We start from the raw sequence: 20,866 nt of genomic DNA on the forward strand, positions 1-20,866 counted from the left end.
GCAACCTTCACAACACACACAAATTGAAAACTATTAGAGTGGACTTGCTAGCAGACGTGGGCGGGCATGGGGGCATGGTGATTGTGGGTACATCCAAAGACCCAAACAATAATAAATAATTAAAATTATAAAAATAATAAATATTTATAGTTCGTTTTTCTGTTTTCTTCCCCGTTTTTGAGTAAACAATATTTTGCACAACTTTTATAATGTTTTCGATAACTTGATTTATTTGTTCTTCACTATTTTGTTATGCAAAATTCGAATAACCATTTTCAATTTGCCATATCGAACTAACTATACTCTTTTAATCTTGCGAACATTTGAAATTATATTTTACGAAATAATTTATATTTATATAATTGATGAACCTTGCACTCTTAATAGAATAATAATCGGCTTTGATCCAATTTATTAAGTTTTATTTGACTATAGTCAGTTTATTGGTCTACCAAATTGGTTATAGCCACTTGTTAGGGTATTTTTAATGTTGTGTGGGCATAAGGAGCTAAAGTTAAAGACAAATTAATCAATCAATTACTTATGGTAAGCAATTTAGAAACATTTATTCAATTGGTAAGAGCCATTTAACCAAACTATAAAGTTAACAAACGGAATGAACTGTAATTAAAAATATATTTGAATAGAGAGTGAACTTAAAAAGTGATTCGTAATTAAGTTGTAATATATGGAACACGATATCCTTTCTATATTCTGACTTTGATCTCTTAATTATCTGTCTTCAATTTGAAACAAACTCAAAGGTATTAAGTAAATACAAAATCCCAAATGAAATCAATACAAAATTGTTATTTTGTCATATAAACTCGGTTTATGTTTCTATATGTATTAATTCATTTGCATAAATTACAATTAAGATATACAAACTTTTGTTCGTGTTTTCTGTTTTTTAGGATTATATACAAAATCGTAAAATACACATAAATATATAGATATCTACACATAGAGAGATTTAAATATAGTTATAATAGATACGAGTTTGTAGTATGTATACTATATAGATTATAAATTATAGACTATTATAAATATACAAATACAACAAGACTTAGTTTACTAATAATTGGTCATATAATGCATTTGCATTTTAGGTTTAATAAATTCTAGATAATTGCATTAGTTTGTATCCCGTATATATCTTATATTAAATAAGTAACGCGTAAATCACACATTATACAGAAATATATTTACCTACATATATATAAAACTACTATTACTATATTTTTTGTTGTGTTTTCTTTATGTTTTTGTATTTAAAAACCATTATGTAGAGGAAGACTAGAAAAGGTAACACTAGTGGAAAGTTATCCGTCGACGTGTTTTTTATTTATTTTTTTTTTATGTTTTTTCTTTGTGTAGGAGGCTTAGAAATTTCTCTCTTATTGGAGAAGTACCTTCTCATTTATCTTAGAAATAACGCATACAATTAGCATCTGTATGTATGTATACAATATACGATCTTATAGATCTACAAATTCTCAAAATTGTCGAAAAAAACAACTAATATCTGATGTAGCTACTGGTAGCTAGTCTATTGCATTAGGTCCAATGCATGCAAACTTTCAACATCGGGATCATAGTTGGCATCACATGTCTTAAGCCAATCCCAGACACGCCTTCTGACCATCGCCTGGTCGATGGGTACATCCAGACCATAGCTGGACATCATGCGCTTAAATCTTAACTTATTCTCATCACCTGAGAGTCTGCCCTCACGCTGATTGAGATAGATGCAAGAGTCCTGATCATGATTATTGGGTGAGATGAGTGTCGCTGACTTGGATGCCGATATGCGGCACTCCACCCAACGATCCTTCATGTATTTGGTGACCTCGGTAATCTTGCAACGATCTTCGGGATCATGACTCAAATACTTGCGGAAACAGCGCATGAGGCGCGGAGAGAAACGTCGAAAGTTGTCCGGCACTTTTGTGGTCTTACGTTGCTCATATTTCATGAAATTGGCATAGCCCTGATCCTTTACCCAATCAGCGGCTTGCCATGGTGGGTTTCCAGTCAAAATGTTGTACAATAAAATGCCAAATTGCCAGGAATCACTAATCGGCAGGCACTGAAACCTTTCGTTCTTAATCAATTCCAATTGCTCTGGTGGCACACAACTGGTCCATGTATGCTTCACCTTGTGGACCAGCAAACCCTTCTTGGTGGTGGCTCCAAAATCGCAAAGCTTAACTCGCGCAAAGTCTGGAGTGAAAACTAAAACATTTTCTATCTTCAGATCACGATGCACCAGATTCTTTGAATGCATGAAACCCAATGCGGAACTCAATTGTTCCGAGATCAATTTACAAGCCGTCTCATGTAGACCATTAGGTCCTATATTGGTGGCCAAGTCTCCATATGGAGCATGCTCCATGGCAAACACATAATAGTCTTTAGTCTGAAATGCCACTGCATAAGCGCTCAATATGTGACGATGATGGGATAGCTCATAATTATAATGGAATTCCTTTTGAAACTCCTTAATAGTGGTCAGTTCGGCATGCACAGCCTTCAAAGCCACCAGAGTATTGGTGGGTCGATGACGGCATAGTAAAATTTTGGCAAAACATCCCTCAGCCAGTGTCTTTTCTATATTGTACTGATCGGCAAATGTCATCAATGGTAACTCCACATCGGGAATCAAATGTATTTGTCCTCCATCATTCTTGTCCGGCTTCTTATAGATGCTGCTACGACGACTAACCGAGGCAGCTCCAGGAACCTCCAGTCGTCCTGTACTGGTGCTGGTTGGCGTTAAAGGAGTACTACAACGTTTCTGATTGTTGTGATTGGTACAGGTGCTGCTATTATTGTTGCTATTGCGGCTATTGGTGCTGCCGCCATCGCCAAATGAGCGACGCAAGCGGAAGGAGAAAGAGCGTTTCTCTGCAAAGAATAGAAAAAAGGATAAACTAAAGTTAGAGCGGTAAATATCAAATTAAGAGTTTAGGGAAACAATAGAGTGCAAATCACAGATTCTTAAGTATAGTCTTTAAGTTTCATGGATCATTGATTGTTAATAATGAGTCTCCCATTGTTACAAGGCATTGTCGTGTTATTTTAGGTTCATTAACCATTAGTTCTATATGTATAAGAATCTACTATAAGAAAGTCTCTTTGTTTATATTCAAAATTATTGTACAAAACGATATTTTCTTAAAATAGTAGTTCCATGTTTTTATTATTATTTATAAATTCCATTTAATATTTGCTTTGAACTTGACTTCATGTTTTGTCAGTTTAACCCAATTAAAAATTCAAATAAATTTACATTTTATATGCCCTCTCTATAAATCATAAAGCGATCATATGTTCCTGAGAAGCCAAAGCTACTAAAATATATATCTGTATTTTGTGTACAAACATACATACATTCGTGAGTCCCACAACTCATAAATTATTGTCTAATGCATTTCTTGGATGCCTGTGAAATTCGGCAAATTTTTTCTCTTCGTCTATGTAATCAGGAATTAATTTTAAACACCTCCCTCATGAATGGTGCCCATCTATGACATATGTGAAATACGAGTGTGAAACGTTCAAGAAACATGTCAAAAACAATTCGTATGAAAAATCAAATCGCATCACTCCCTATAAATGTTTGTTCCTGATTTTCCAGCTAAAGCAATCTCATCTCATTTGGATGAAAAATCAAATGATTTTAGAATCGTTTTTCATTTCTGCCTTTCCTTGCGAGCAATAAATTTGTGTGCTGCCTTCAAATTAGATCGAAACTTATGTAGGTAGGCGTCAGGCCCCACACAAACACTACGCAGATTCGTCTATAAATGATTCCAAAATCACAGTGACTAAGAAAGTGCTGACGTCTTTCAGATCTCGATAAATATATATGTTCTAGACGAACTTAATTTGTTATCACCGCCCCTTTATCTACGATCTACGCAAATTCTGTACTAACATTGTCACAGACAATTTGGCGACGTCGCGATCTCGGGGCGTGGGTGTGGGCGATTCGTTTCTTTTGTGGGGAGGGATGTAAGACCCAAAGCGATTTTCTATGTTTTGCTCTGCCATTTTGATAAATTAATAATTCGCACCGAATAAACAACAAATGGCCACATAAAAGCAAAATGTTCACATCAAAAGTTCGTTATAAATCAAAACAAAAAACGAATAACCCAAAAAAATATAATAATTTGTTTGATTGCCAGATGAAGTCACAGCCACAACAACAAGATGTTACTTTGTTGGGTATCTAATCATAAATCAATGCAAAAATAGATAAATGAGAGCAACCAGCTGCTGCTAAGGGCAGAAATAAAGGTCAATAATAACAAATGGAGTGCATGGAATTCTTAAAACTTGTATTAATAAATTCAATAATTGTGTTTCTTAAAGAACCTTTACAATTTTCACATAACTTTTCCAGCATTTGGGTTTTGTCCTTTGAACATATTTATTCAGATGAAAAGATAATGTCCTCTGATTAGCAATAAAGTATCTTTATTGTCAAAGTGGATATCCTTAAAACAAGTTGTAGGAGCTATGAGTATTAGTCTTTAAGGATGTTAGTCTGACAGTTGTAGAACCAGTTGATCCCAAAGGATTTGTGACCATGTTTGGAAATTGTTTCATTCTACCAATAAATGATATATTCATATAATAATGGCTAGGATATCTATTCTATTTGTTTCGACAGAAATCACTAAATTACCATCATGTGCGTCACAAACTTTGAGTTGAGACTTATGTGGCAAACACAGATTTTGTCGTTGCTGGCAATTAACCCCTCGGCCAGCAACAAGTCACACATCAAATTGGCAGTAGCAGGACAGCAAACAAGCTAAACTTTTGGTTTGTTCTTCTACTTAGTCTTTTTTTTCTACTTTTTGAGTGACCATTTCTATTTCCGTTCCAGAATTGATTGGCTAGAGGCCAGAATGCGGGCAATGGCCAACTACAAATCCCTAATAAATGTGCGCGCCCCCCAAACAAATATGAAAAGACTTGAGAAGCAAACTAATTATAAACCATTAAAAACCATCAACAGAGATAGAAAAGCCACAGCGGTCTGCGTGTGTTCATAAATCAAACTTTCACTTTTCTGTAGCCGTTTTTTTTTTCTCACTCGCTTTTCTTATACACAAATTATGTCCATTCGCAAATTCATTATTATACAGTATTATTATCATTATTATTATGTGTTCTCACTTTGTTGGCCAAAAATAGCTATTAACAAATGAGGCAGGGCAAAAAGGGTTCAGGCAAAAGGGAGGCAACCAACCAGGCAATAATGCAATTTCGAGGAGTATCTAAAATTAAACGAAGCCAGAGAAATGCTAAATTTCCGTATAAATTATGTGCTGCTGCCGCAATCCTACACAGTGTATACAGTGGGTCAAAATAAACAGACAGACACACTGAACAGATGGACAGCCATCTAGTTCAAATGGGGAAATTTTGTGCAATTGCAACAACAAAGGCGCCAAAAGATCGACCCAACAGTGAGGCATGAAAAACACATACTTGTGACAACAAACCAAAAACGAGAATACATATACGAATCTAAGATCCTCTTCATGGACATAGACTATGAATTAGTTTTGAAAAAGAATAATTTTTGCAAATTATCTCAACTTGTAAAAATATATTATTTGAACTAATTGCTCCCTAAAGTATACTTCGAATAAATACAAACCGAGTTACTTGGGCTATGTACGAAATGAATGCATATGTTTGTAGTAGTAGAGTTTGTCTCATCTTTAAGTATTCAGTATTTTGTTATTCTGTAAGCAATCGAAACTCAAGGTTCATGTAATACTGTAAATCTTAATACCTGGCAAAAACAAGGGTATAAATTCTATGACCAAGTCGGAGAAGGCAACACAGCATCAAGTTGTATGACTGACTGCCAAAATGACTGTGCCTGCTGCCCGTTTCTAGCCCCTTGCCCGGCGCAGTGCTCACGCCCCATCGCCGACTGGACCCCGTTTTCTTCCCCTCCTGCCACTACTTGGCATTACGCCCGTTTGAGTGCGCGACTTTGGGGGCATTGCTGACGTCAATCGGCAAGTCGTTGTCGGTCGGCGTGCCACATAAACGCACATACACTCAGACACCGATACACACGCAGCTAGAGATAGATACAATTTTAAGAGTATTTGTAGCTATAGGCCAGGTCGAAGAGGCTGAGGCAGCCAGCCGTGCGGGCGTCTTAGTTTTTATTATTGTAACAATACTACTTATACATCTCTATATAGAACAATACCAGTCCGGATTGCTGATGATTATGAGGATGATGATAAATTGGTCCAGACCGCGCTGTCTGCGAAATTGAAAATTCCCCTCACAAGCACATAGTCTGCATTACCCGCCTGCATCTCTTGGCCCAAAAAATAAAGAAACCAAAATTGAAATGTATACAATTGATTTGCTAGCGATCTTTGTTGTGGTCCGATTTGGAAGGTGGAGAGCCAACTTAAAAGGATGAAATCGCTTTTAAATCGTTTCGAGCTGGCAGACCTACGACAATCTTTCAGCCATAATAAAAGCACCAAGAAGAAGCAAAAGAAAAAAAGAAACAAAAAGTACACAAATTATAATTACAAATGTATGTATTGCCACATTTTGTCGAGGCTATAAATAAACATTGATTGTTTACCGAAAGTGGAAGAAAATTGGGTCAACAAATTGCTTTGTTACCTTTGCAGCATTTACAACATTTTCGATGTTGTTTGTTGTTTTTTCTATGGAAAAATGATTCTATTTACAACTTTTGGGTGGTAATGTTTTCAAAAGCATCTATGTAAAATTTTGAAAATGTTTTCCAAACTAATGCGAAAACGAAAAACAAAATGTTTACAAGAAAAAGTTTTACAATTATCTAAACTAATTCAAGGTTCAAACATTTAATTTAATGGAATTGAATTGAATTAAAGAAAAGAGATTGTTGAAATCTATGAACTTAATCATTATTTTAGTATCTAAAATATATTTCAATATTTTAAACTAATTGAATAAAACAAAGAAAATGTTTACAAGATAAAGTTTTTCACTTACATATCTAAAATAATTTAAGGTTGAAACATATAATTTAGAATAAAAGACATTTTTGAAATTTACTAATCATCATTTAAGTCTAGAATGACATCTAAAACATACAATGTTTAAAAGTTATTTAATCTAAGGACAAATAATGGTTAATCTTCTGCAATCCTGATAAAGAACTCCTCCTTAAAGAAATATCATTCGATAGGTTCCTGATCCTAAACTTTATGTGAAGTTTCTGCTGCTTTTTCTACTACGTTTCAATAAATATTTCGTATTACCCCATAGCAAAAATTTTTGTCTTTCCCCAGGGGAATGGAAAATAAAAACAATATAATCTTAAACATATTATAAAATTCAATAAACATTAACGACTTTTAAACAAAAATTTCCGTTGCTTGGAAAATGAAAATGAAAAAATACAACCAAACAAACACCAACAACAAAAAAAGGAAATTAAAATAAAATATATTGTACAACAAATACGCAAAGAAAAAAAAAAAAAAAATACTTATATATATTTACGTCTGAACCAATTTTTTTGTTGTTGTTTTCTTACTATATACTTAGATCGGTGAGTGAGAAAAAAAAATTATATACTTATATTCAATTTGTTATATTTATAAAACGCGTTTAATTTTATGATTGGCTTTGCTTTGCAGCCACATTACTGAGAAATTCATCTAAAGATGTATTAATAGCAAAGTAGGCGTGTTCACTCCACCCACCCCAAAAACCTCTTCTTCAAAACAGATATACTCTAGGTAGGCATGCACACATACATATGTACATATGTGTGATGTGTGGCGGTAAAACACTTTAAGCAAACAGACAACCGAGGGCAACCGCTCACATGACCTGCACACGACCAGGACGAGATGGAATTGTGTTTCGAGGAGGAGAGAATCGGCCACACTTTCAAGCTGCATTTTCCAGGTGACACTTGCATGTCATGGCTAATAAGGCTGAAAGGCTAAAACAAAAACCTTACCTTAGCAGCACACACACACACTAGGTAACAGTGAGTGGCAAAAGTTGACGCCCACGCTCGATCTACAATAATTTATTTTAATAGTTCCGCCTTTACGGTCTATTTAATATTTGTTTTCTTCAGTCTTAAATTTTTTTCTTTTTAATTTGTAAATAAATTTTTATAAATAGCCTCCTGTAAACATATTTTGCCGGCTATAGACAAACTTTTAATTACGCGCGCAAAAAAAAAGATCAAAAATTTTGCTTATTAAGTAGCAAAAACTCGTCTTAAATACCCTGTTTCAATCAACAGAGAGAGAGTAACAAAAAGTTCATGATAACCAAAGTTTTCTTTCTTTACTTATACCTATACCTTTACCTATACCTTTACCTATTCGTTAAGTAAGCCCGTAAATAAATCGATAATATACCCTCTGCCTTGCCACTTTACAGGGTAAAAATAAACGCTGGCGAAAAAAAATCATGTAAAAGTAAAAATTCAAGGTAAGGTCAAGGTAAATTTCAACGTAAGAGTACAATGATCATTTATCAAAATTTATACCAACGAAAAAGAAATGTACAAAAAATGAAACATGGCTAATTTGTAGACACTTGAGCAAATATAATAAATAATATTTAAATAGTTCGCCTACGGTTGAAGGCAAACCAGTTGGTTGGCACGGAACGGGCGAACCAATAAATTATTGATGCCCCTTTTGGAACCACCTTGCGGTGGATCTGCTCTGGCGATCTTCATCTCGGCCACCTTGGGGGTCAGATGAGTCAAAAAGAAAATGAATCGCAACAACTTGTGCAAATAAATAAAATTCGCATTCACATACATACATACAAACATATCTATCCATCTATGTATCTATATAATATGGAATGAAAATGTGTGAACAATTGAATTCAACAATAGCTGTTTAATATCTTTGTCTATATTTTTTTGCATTCTTGGAAATACACAACTCGAAGATTGCGGATCGTAAATAATCGTAATTGTAATACTTATTTCTCCCACTGCAGTCGAGTTAGTTGACGTCAACTTTTATTAAGTTTGTTGAGTGAAACGATAAATTTTAGTCATAAGGAAACGGAAACGATTAGTATGATACGTGTGTGTGCCACTTGATTTGCTTAGAACTGAATTCGTGTTAACTATTTGGAATCTCAGACCGAACGTAGTGTAAATACATCGCTCTGCAGCTCCTATAAATGATCCTATCGAATGAAGCATTACATTTCTTATGAAAAAAAATAGAAACTGCATTGTTTAACTCGGCGGATCTTTGTTTCATTTCTGGAAAAAGGTTTATAAATGTTTAAAGAATGAAATAAAAGTTAATATCTATTAATAAACAAGTATATTTCAAGATGGAAAAATTAGATGAGGATATTGTGGCACTAATGTCGCGTCGTGCATTTGATGTGGCTGCCTCAACAAAAGGCGTCTCCGTGTTCCTTAATGGCAATAAGTTGTCTGTGAAAAACTTCAAGGATTACATTGATTTGCATGTTAAGAATCAGGACAGTGATTCGGGCCAACCAATTAAGGTTGTCTACGAGGCCTGTGGTGAACGTTGGGAGGTGGCCTGTTGCCCCTCCGATCGTGGCTTCCAGCAGGTATCGTTCGTCAACTCGATTGCCACCTATAAGGGTGGACGGCATGTTGATCATGTAGTCGATGGTGTAATCAAGCAGTTAATTGAAGTTCTCAAAAAGAAAAATAAAGGTAAGTGAAAAGTAAATTACTGATGAGATCACAAGCAAAACTAATTGATTGATTGAACTCTCATTTTATTTGGTAAAGGATACATTTTATTTGGTAATTAGTTGATTTGGATTACCTAATATTTATATAGATTTTATGAAGCCAGTCAGCATAATTTTATAAACAACTATAACTTATTTTCAATGAGCAATTTTAAACTAATATGTTTCTTGTAAATCTATATATTTTACTATATATTGCTCTATCTATCATTTGCTTTAGAATAGCAAAGCAAAAACTAGTAGAGAATTGTAACCAAATAATGGGGAAAGTTGAAATTTGAAATGCTTACCACACCAGAGCTTACATTTTTGGGCTCAAAGTTAGTTAATCTGCATTAATTTGTCATCACGTTCCCCAAAAAATATTAATGCAGACTAAGCTAGCGTTTAAATCATGCTTAAGTTATTAAAAGATTAAAGTTATAAAGTTATTATATAACTTTTGTGTGTATATTTTAAGGACCTACCTATTCAAATTCATAATATTTCAAAAACTGATTAGTATTTAAACACACACTAATAAGTTAAGAAATAGAAACAAAAAGAAACTCGACTATTGTTTGAATTAACACATATATACACGCTAGGAAAACAAACAAACAAAATGTCATTCCAAACACAGTGAATGCTTTTCTCGTCCAACATATGAAAATATAAAAAGAAGCAAAGTTAAAAGAACTTTGAGTAGACGTGTCGAGACGAAAACAATAACAATTTAGATTCATATTCAGATTGATATTCGCAGTGGAGGGAGAGACAGAGAGACAGAAAGAGAGAGAGAGAGCATACGGACAATACTCTCAATGGCAACAACATCATCACGTGCATTAAGTATACGCCCCCTGGGATTTTCTTTAAAATAATACAAAAAGTCACCCAGTTGAAACCGGTTAAACCACACTTCACTTCACATCGTTCGATTTCAATTGAATGACAGAAATTTGGCAATATTGAATCTAATTATTATGCGATTAATTTTTATTGATTCACATAAACAGCTTAATACACGTATTTATAAAATTCTGTTAAGTGTTTTGTCTGCGGTTTGAGGTTTTCATTTGATTTTGTCTCCCACATACATATGAACAAATGGGGGATATGTCAATTTGGGAATTTTCCAAACGAATGATGAAATCAAAATTATATTTTTGGACTCAATAATATCATATAGTTCAATCAAAGAGAAATTATAAAACCAACAATTTTTAGTCAAACGTAAAATCTTTCAGATGCGTAAAACATATTTGCATTTTTTTTTTTCTCATTCTATATCTATTTAATACAAAATAGATATATGTATATCTATATAGAGATATATATATATATATATATAAATACATATGTTTATATAAGTATTTTTTCATTTACGTTTCATGTGATGTCTGTCTAAACTGAGCAAAAATTAATAATTTATTAAATACTACATAAGTATAAAAAAAGAGAAAAAAATAAAATAAAATCATTTTTGGATGCCAGCAGGAATATGGGAGAAATCGCCCACGCATTTTCGATTTCGCTTATATTATATCTTGGTTATGTTTTTTTTTTTCTTTTTTGCTGCTTTTTGTTTGTTGTCTGAACGCGAAAAGACAAAAATAAAGAGAAAGGTAAGCTAGGTAGGTAGTATAGGGATTTTTTTTTTAAGAATTGTCACCTTGAAATACAAATGACAGCAATTGTAAAGAAGTTTCTTAATTCATATTGGCACATCTTTTTCTTAAGAAGACTGAGATCCTAACAAATTGGTCAAAGTTAACAATTAATTCCTAATATTATTTAGGAAATTATTTATACATACATAGATCATAGTAACCTGGAACATATCTAAGAAATATATAGTAGCCTGTGAATGAGGCTTCTTGTCTTGGTTCAATTTTAAAAAAAAAACTTCAATAAAATGTAAATTTATAACAAGTAATACAAGTTAGCAGAAAAAAAAAAAATTAATCAAATAAATTGAAAATTCAAATAAAACGTTAAAAATTAATCATGAATGATTTCATCCATCGACGTTACGCTGAGAATATGGAACCGGAACATGTGATAGATTTAACCACTTCAAAAGATGGTCATATATTGGATGAAGCTGAGAGTAAGGTGGAGGCTTACAAATGTCCAATTTGTTTGAGCAAAACACTTGAAAGTCCGGTGGCAACAATATGTGGACATATATTCTGTTTTGGATGCATATCGCCCATTTTGGAGACGCAAGCAAGCTGCCCCATATGCAAAACTTTTCTTCATATCCAGCACCTTAGACGTATTTATTTTTAAAAGCATTGTCCTTTTTTTGTTGTTACTATTTTGTTTGCAAATGTTTTTAAAATCGTTAAGCTAACGATTTTTCTTCAGATGACATAACAAATTTTGTTCGAGCTTTGATTTGATTTGTCCCTGATGTGTCACTCAAACAATTAATAAATAGGCCCATCAGAAAATAAGAATCATTTTAATGTTCTCATTATGAATTTTTACAATATTTAAGTACATATTTTTATTGCGTGTCAATGGCAAGAAGCGCGTCATAACGCACCAACCAAACAGTTGGCCAAAAAATACCAAAAAAAAGGTCAACAACCAGTGCATCGACTTTTAGATACCCTGTACTTCTGACCAATGAGTACATATTTTGAGAATCTGGCTATGTGATCTTAATGCTAGATACCTTTTCAAGCATTTGATATACCTTTTTCCAATAGCTCTAGGGTATAACAAAAAAAAAAGTAAAATAACTTATGCATTCGGTGATCTCTCAATCACCTCTGTCCACTGGCTCTAGCTCTGTCCAACTGCTTCTCTTTCTCTCTCTAACACTATCTATCTTTTTCTTCTTTAATACTTATATACATTTTATCTTTTGGTTAGCCATAATATTTTTCACGCCGACAGCCGACGGCACGACCTTGTCCCACGGCTCGACGCGTAGAAAGCGAAACAAACCCAAAAAAAAAATACAAATGGAAAGAAAAATGAAAAACAAGAGCCAAAATATAAAACAACCACTGAAATTCGTCAAAATCTTGAGAAAATAAAAACAAAATTCTTGTATTTTCTTGAATGCAATCCACAAAAATGTGCAAATATGTGCCTATATAAACTATTCACACATGTTTCGGCTCAATTCAGATCACATTTTGCTTTATGATAAAAAATTGTTGGTCATAAAAAACAAATTAGCATAAATCTCAATTTTATGCCCAGCACAAAAAGATTTCGTGTACCATTTCTACCTCATCGTTTGGCATAGAGTTAAGAAAAAACACAAAGTTCTAAGTTCTTTTCAAGTTCAAGTTTTATTCCATCCAAGTTCATGGACAAAATATGATTAATGTGATTAAGTTTTTAAATATAATTATAATTGAATTCATTTACGTACATCACTTGAACCATTGTGCCATTTAAGTTGCCCAAGATGAAAAACCCCGTTGCACTGCATTTCAATTAATATTAATTATGCACTGCCTCAAGAAGGTTCATTGCACTATACACACACACACACAAACACACTCACACTTAATCTCTTGCTCAGACTATGCACTTTCATAAATCTTAGGAAACACTATAAAATGCCTTTGCTATAACTCAAAATGAATTAATTACATAAAATACCTCACTGAAAGCCAACAAAAGCACAATTGAAAAATCACTTTTACGGAGACAGAGGCAGAGGCCCATTAGCCAGACAGAAAGACGGACAGACAGACAGCCCGGGCCAGAACGTATTGGTGTTGATAAAGAACATCTTGAGAATAACAAGATACCCAAATAGCCATAGTAACACAAGCACACAAACGAATTACCAACTTATGCGAAGATATTGCGTATACGAAGCGTGTGCCAATGTGCCATATGCGATGCCAATTAAAAAGCATAAACAAAAATAAGAATCTTACATTTGTTTGTATGTGAGAAAAGTGAAAGGTGAAAGTTAAATATTCTAACAATGTTCACCTTATTTAAGCGTCTAAGAATGAGCACACTATAAAACATCGTTTAATTACACAGTTTAAAATGAATAATACTTGCTTGAATGAGTCTATCCTTCTTCTAATGTTCCTAATCGGAAATTTACTTACTTAATTTTCTAAACGTTCTAATTATTATAGCTTGCATTATTACTTAACTTTGACTAGAAATTCTAATGACAAATAGAACTGAAAATTGCATTTCAAAATTTTTGTAATAATTGTAATTCAGTTGTCTGTAATAAGGGAAATAGCCATTTTGAATTTATCTATTGATTGCAGTTGAGGTTTTTGCTTTATTTGTTTGTTTGCCTTTTAAATACTCTGTTCAGAATGTATACATATCATATTTATGAAGATTTCATGTGTTTCACCCAAATGTATTTTGTCAGTTTATGGTTTTCATTCTTTTTTTTTCAATTTATTTGTTAACGATCACATTAAAATTGTACTTTTTCTGCGTGTGTATGTGTGTGCCCACCCCTTTTGTTTATTTGAGTAATATGTACCCACATATTGAAATGAGCAATATTTGTTGGGCTTGACGTGCTGTCTGACGAGTTCAAATTTCGTCCATTATCCCAAAGTATTCACTGTCTGCCGTTGAAATTTCAAAAAACAATTCAAAAATTGGCTTCGCACTTCATTAATGATTTCAGATCTGCTCATTGCCCAATATTTATGCATGTACATATATACATACATGTATGGAGATGAGATACACACAAACGCATTTCATTTTTATGAAATATAAACGAGTACCAGTATCTATAGTATTTGGAAATATCTATGTATATTGCTTACCCTGCCGCATCGAGAGAAATACAAATTTTGGCTAATTTAATTTCCGCTCTTTTTGCACTTGCATACCAAATAGATTTTCATCGGAATCAATCAAATAGAATCTTTACGTTTTGCTTCAGTGACTTTTTTTTCGGTTTTTAATATTATTTTTATTTGTAGTACGAGTATATCACATGGTATTCGGACTTGAAATATGTTTGAATGTTCAACGTGACGTATAAGCAATATTTGTTGTTCGTTTTTAAATTTCAATTTGACTTTTATTAAGAATGATGGGTATCTAAAGAACTTTTAATATTTCGTTGATTTCTTCTTTAATAAATTAGTTACGCATCTGATCTTAATTAGTATCCCAGAAAAGAGAACTCAAAATAAGTCTATAATAATGATCAAGTTATTTATCTAATTCTAGTCAAACATTTTTTGGTTTGCTGAATTTAAAATAAAACAAACATAATACAAAATATATATAAAATAATTTTTAACATTATGAAGATAAGCTACCGTGATGAGGAGCCCCATTTAACTCCACAACTTAAGGACCACTATGAAAATGAAGCTGAAATTTTATCTTTACTTGTCAACCTAGAAACACGCTATCGAGACTACTTTGAATACTATCAATGTGAAATCAAGGCACAGAGAATACTTATCGAGAGATTGTGGCTACTGACCCAAAGATATTTAATACTAATTAGCGCAATGCCGTGTTGTCAATATCCTGAAGTTTACACGCTCTCCGCCGAGGAAACTATTGTCAATGAATATGAGGAGAAACTAGGAGTGATACGCCAATCAAAGTGGGTATAAAACAGGATATCTAATCGTATAGAATAATGTAGATTAAGCTACTATTACCCTTTAGCAAAGAAATGAAACACAGAGTTCTCGAATTGGACAAATATTGCAAGCAATTTTATAAAGCCTACGATAAGTTGGACAAGACCAGGGAAACACCGTTTATAATGGGCGATCAGCATCATCGCTCGATTCGCACTCATAAAATAATGGTTGCCGATATTTTCAACTACTTTCATGCTGCAGTATTGAAACTAAAGTGCTTCATGCATCAATTGGATCCCGTGAATTTGGAAAGTGTTGAGGATTATCGAGAAGTGTTGAAAACCGAAGGCAGTGCCACAGAAGTCGATGAGTATCTAAAGACACAGTTTGTCTATTGCCATTGCTTGCATCCAAAACCAATTTGCCCATTGTCCGAAGTTAAATGCGATTATCATAAAATTGAAAATTTAAAGTTTATTAGTCGAGTCTAAATAATAAACTGAAACTGAAATTGCACAAGATTTTCTTACATTGACCTTCTGAACCTCTGGCGACGGCCATTTCCATTAAGCAGAATAAACAGCCAATTTTTTTTTTTTTTTTGTTTTTGCCTTGTAATGATTGAATACTCGAGGGAGGAGGGCAGGAGGCATAAAATAAATATTAATGGGCGCCGTTTTGTTGGTTTTCTTCTTGACGAACCGCAAATAGAATGTGTCATTAGGAGCCCTTAGAACTATTTGTTCCAGTCATTAACATGGCTATTAACTTGGTCCGAAATAGATAACAGAAGATGAACATTAATGTACCAAGTAATTATTATTTATTTGCTGGATTAAAGACAATCTTTAGTTGATGTTCTTATTTGGCAATGAAATGTTTTTATTACCCACTCAATTCAACGAATTCCACTTTAATGCAATAATAAGAAATTAAAATATGCCCATAAAAATATTCACATTTTGGTGTAATTTTTCATGATGGTTAAACTCGAATGATTTAAAGTTATTCATGTAAAATTCAGTTAAACCAAATTCAAAAAAAACCATTGTCACCATTTCCATTTGATGCCAATCAGTCTATCCTGCTAGCATTTCCCACACTGTATCTTAACTTTGAAAGGTTAAATTATGAACACAATTTCACACTAAGCTTTATTTAAATGTCAGAATTTAAGCTTTAGGATGTCCTGACGCACAGTGTCGCCAGTATTTAGCGAACAGTCTGGCAAAGTAATTGCGAAATATTGCAATTGGATCTAACTTTAATTTGGAATTGCCTTTCATTACGAAAGCCTCAAAGAAAATAGACGTTAACCGAGAGACAAATTAGCAAGATTAAATAGAAACTTAATCCCTCTCTAAGCAATGGCTCTTTTTAATCGAATTGTAAGATAATCTTTTCAAGTCTGTTGATCTATTACGGAGGCAGCATGTCATAAGCAATAAATACGATTCCAGAATGGCCTAATAACTTATTATACAATTCGAATTTAGATCAATATCCTTAAGCAATAAGATACAAATTTTGGCTAATGATGGGAAAAATATAATTTGCAAAATTTTCAAACACTTAATTGTTATTATTTTATCTTACTTTTTGTGTGTGTGTGTGTGTATTTTTTTATCTGTGGAGATTTGCCTTAAACCTCATTTTGTTTTCCAGTGGCTTGGCTTGGGAAAATGTCATTTTGAGAATCAATGGTTATATTCACCTCTGAACTTTTAGCTGACGCCAACAAGAAATTCTACTTCGATGCTTCCCAGCATTGAGAAGCATGTCAAGCGTGTCTAATAGAAACACCCATAGACCTCACACACGCACAACAAACGGCATACAAAATAGCAACATTTTCCCCTACCACCCTTCCAAATACATCTCCTTTGCCATCATTCAGGTGGCACTTGTGGATGGCAATCAAAGCGCATTTGTAGCAACTGAAGAGGCGCACCCAAAGGACGACACTGAATGTTCAAGGATAAGGCTGGACAAACACAACTGCTGCTTGATGACTGTCTATAGAGCCGGGATATATATGCATATACTTATGTATGTACATTGTACATATACATACATATATTATGCTTATACATATATAAAGATTGTGTGTGCACAGAAATCAGAATCTCGTGCGTCATTGGATTATGAGCTAGCGCCGGCTGTCTCTGTCTCTCCCATCAGCTACCATCTCCCCACCTCACATCACACTTTTCACATTTTATACAATTTGGATAAACAGAATTTCGTTGGCCAGGCCCACAAGAGACCATGTTTATGATAATGACGTTGTCGTTGTCATTTCTCGCTTGCCTTTCTTTTCGTTTTGGGTTTGGTGTTGAGAGCATTTTTAGCTTTCAACTTTTACTGGTTTATTTTTAGACTAGGATAATTGAAAGGAAAGTCACACAGGGAACAAACAGCAGGATATGTTTGCCCTCATATAAACTCAATTGAAAAAAATCTCCGCCCTATTGCGTGTGTGTCTGTGTCTATATAGTTCTTGTAACCAGCTCAACAAAGAGTCAAAATGAAAATGTTTAATGGGAAATATGCCGTAATTTCTATACCCTTACCCATTTTGCAGAAAAACATTAATAAATGTAAATTGTAGTTAACATAATATAAATCCAATGAAACTATCCTAAAAGCAAAGTTTGTAGCTTTTATTGAGATCTTCAGACCAGTATAGTGAATATACTTTTGAAGAAGGGTATGTAAAGGATTATTTATATAACAACTGTGGGGGCGGAGTAGAGTACAAACGTCATGTGGTGCTGAGTTTCGCATGAGCTAACAATGGCTGTGATCGGATTGAATGACAAGTAATCTAAAAAGGAAATTGTGCAACTGTTTGAATAGCCAAGTAAAATGTATATATTTTCAAAGAAGGCGGAGTCCTGTTAACAACAAGTCAGTCCACCCAACCAGGGATAGAGCAAGAGTTCAAGGAACTATTAATTGACAGGCTTTCACATAATGGGATAATGGAAAACAATGATGATTGGTTGACATTTGATAGGCACAGATATGGCTTCTGGATGAATGAAAAATATATAAGTAAGAATGTTTTCTTAACAGCATTCGGAGATCAAAGTCGAATGTGTCACAGTTATTCATTATTCGAAAGCTAATGACAAATGCTGGATACATTATTAACTCCTGCCGTATCCTTTTTTGAAACCAAAACCAAATCAAAGACATACATAAGTTGTGTTAGGTAACTATATGAGTTAACAGACAAGATATGATACGAAAAAGACAACAAATGAAATGGGTGAATGTTTTAAAGAATCTTTAAGAATTAGATTGTCAACTAATCTAAGTTTCTTTATCGAATTTTAATTTAAGTTTCTTTATCGAATCTGAACACACATTTAGAATTTAGATCAAATAAGTGATAAGGTATAACTTACCGATAGTGCCCATTTCTAAAGCTTCAAGGTTCCTTTTTTAAGGTAATCCAAATGTGTAATCCAATATTGATAATCTTCACCTTTAGTGATTTTTTTAATTGCTTATAATTGAAAAACAGATTTAACTGCTCTAAAATTGTATTTGATGTAATCTTTTTCGGTTTCGCAACAAAACGACAATAAAGCTGCTGTCACACTTAGATAGTCACATTGCAAAAGGTCGTATTGAAACTCAAATTATTGAGAGAAGATAGTGTTCAATGATATTTCAGATAACAGGTTGCACCACAATTTGGATTCTGCCACAAGTCAAAAAGAATAACCAAAATTCGAAGGTGGCAAAGTGAGCGCGCCAAATGTGCAAGTACGTAAATGAAAATCGGCACTCGAAGAGATGAAAAACTATACACAAAAAAACACAAACAGCGAAAGGCGCGCAAAAAATTAACTTTGTCGGCGACAAAACACGTCCAAACGTCAGCAGTTTTCCGTTAAAAATGTTTTCTCATTTTCCAACGGCTTCGGTTTTTATATTTGTTGCTCTAAAGTTCGTGGCATGGACAAGCGAATGGGAAGCGTTCGGCTGGCCATTCGGAAAAGCTAAAGAACTGACGAAACAGGAACACGAAGAACGATAAAAATCTTCTCTCTCACTGCATCGTTCTAAGAGTTTTCCAAAAGTAGCTTTTCATGTGGAAAAAGCTTTCAATTTCCCAGGTGCGGACTATCACAGCCAGAAGGCTTTGGTATTTAAGAATTCAATTGCTATTGGAATGACTTAATTAAGTGAGAAACTATAGAACATAATTAATAAATTATAGTTTTTCCATTGTATATTCGTTAAAATTTCGAATTAGCTGGCTCGAAGTCAGCTTTTTAATGATATATCAAAAACTTCCAATTTGTCTTATCAGCAGAGTTCGCCAACCGCTTTAAACCTGTCGACCCAATTCTTAACAAGTATAGGAGTACAGCACAGTATGCTACTTTATTATGTTTCTCATAAACCATTGTGGACATCGAATGAACGTCATACTTTACATATTATCCCATTTAATATTGACATAAAAAATGGGACCTTCTTATTTCTATTTCACACTTTCAAAAAAGCAAGATTGAGGTCTTGGTACTCCAAGACTTTATTTTTATGTATCCTTTTTTATAGTTATCTGTAGCAAAAGACAGAAGCAGGCAATGTTTAGTGGTTCCTTTTGTGCGAATTATCTGGCTATCCTCTTTAGCCAGTCCTAGTTCAATCAGCCAACCCAATGCAAAGTAAGACGATCATACAAGGCGGCCAGAAGCAGAAGACGAAGTCTGACGCAATACATTCAAAGAGATAAAACCATGAAAACATTAAATTTAAGACGACAAAGAATTAAACTAAAAAAAAATACGCTATAAGCATCAATGCTTATTAAATCTTATACATTCTTGTTCATTCGAATCTCAATGGTAAATAAATAACCATACATAATATACATTTACATAAAAGTTGAGGATATTAGGACTGTATTGAAATACAAATTGAACATTTTGCTCAAAATTTATACGTCCATTAGTAATGATTATGCAATCAGGTGCATTACATGATTATTCTGGTTATTTGGTAATGTGCTTTCAATCTCCTCATACAATAGTATAATAAATAAATCAACGACAAGCATATATATACTTAGTACTTTCCAAAGAAAAGTCTTTCTCCTTTCACAAACAAAAACCAATGCCATGAAGAACCGCCCACAATCTGTCAATAACCATATCACTTTCATCTTTTGCCCTGTAGCTGGCCTCAATAGAGAACAACAGGCAGAATTACAGAAATACAAGAATTACAACAATTTTGAAACAACTCCGCCTACAATGAACAATTATTATCTCTGGCCACCAAAACTATTTTTTTTTTTTTTTTTGAAGTTCTGCAAACGAAAATTAATTACCGTCCTAGTTTATGCAGTAAGTCGACGTCAACCTCATACATTTTACAAGTTAAATCCGCAAGTCACTAAATACCGTGAAACTCTTTTTTAATGCAATACAAATAATGTGAATAACTAAGGAGTTGGGAGACAAAAGTTTTACAACACGCAAGGACGACCAGCTCCTGAGGATCCACAACCTAAA

The 20,866-nt window shown here is 33.6% G+C and overlaps 2 protein-coding genes across 2 annotated transcripts; one reads left to right on the forward strand and one right to left on the reverse strand.

The window, feature by feature from the left end:
- Window positions 1-1,150: 1,150 nt before the first annotated feature.
- meng (meng-po) lies at window positions 1,151-19,227 on the reverse strand. Its single transcript, XM_068284742.1, has 2 exons — window positions 18,743-19,227; window positions 1,151-2,907 (listed from the first exon to the last, which is right to left on the reverse strand). Exons 1-2 carry the CDS (start codon window positions 18,753-18,755, stop codon window positions 1,550-1,552), a joined length of 1,371 nt encoding a protein of 456 aa, XP_068140843.1. The 5' UTR covers window positions 18,756-19,227; the 3' UTR covers window positions 1,151-1,549.
- On the forward strand, window positions 14,949-15,848 carry LOC137572964 (uncharacterized). Its single transcript, XM_068284827.1, has 2 exons — window positions 14,949-15,346; window positions 15,412-15,848. Exons 1-2 carry the CDS (start codon window positions 15,036-15,038, stop codon window positions 15,818-15,820), a joined length of 720 nt encoding a protein of 239 aa, XP_068140928.1. The 5' UTR covers window positions 14,949-15,035; the 3' UTR covers window positions 15,821-15,848.
- Window positions 19,228-20,866: the final 1,639 nt, after the last annotated feature.

This window comes from Drosophila tropicalis, unplaced genomic scaffold (assembly GCF_018151085.1).
Source record: "Drosophila tropicalis isolate 14030-0801.00 unplaced genomic scaffold, ASM1815108v1 contig_393, whole genome shotgun sequence".
NCBI lineage: Eukaryota > Metazoa > Arthropoda > Insecta > Diptera > Drosophilidae > Drosophila > Drosophila tropicalis.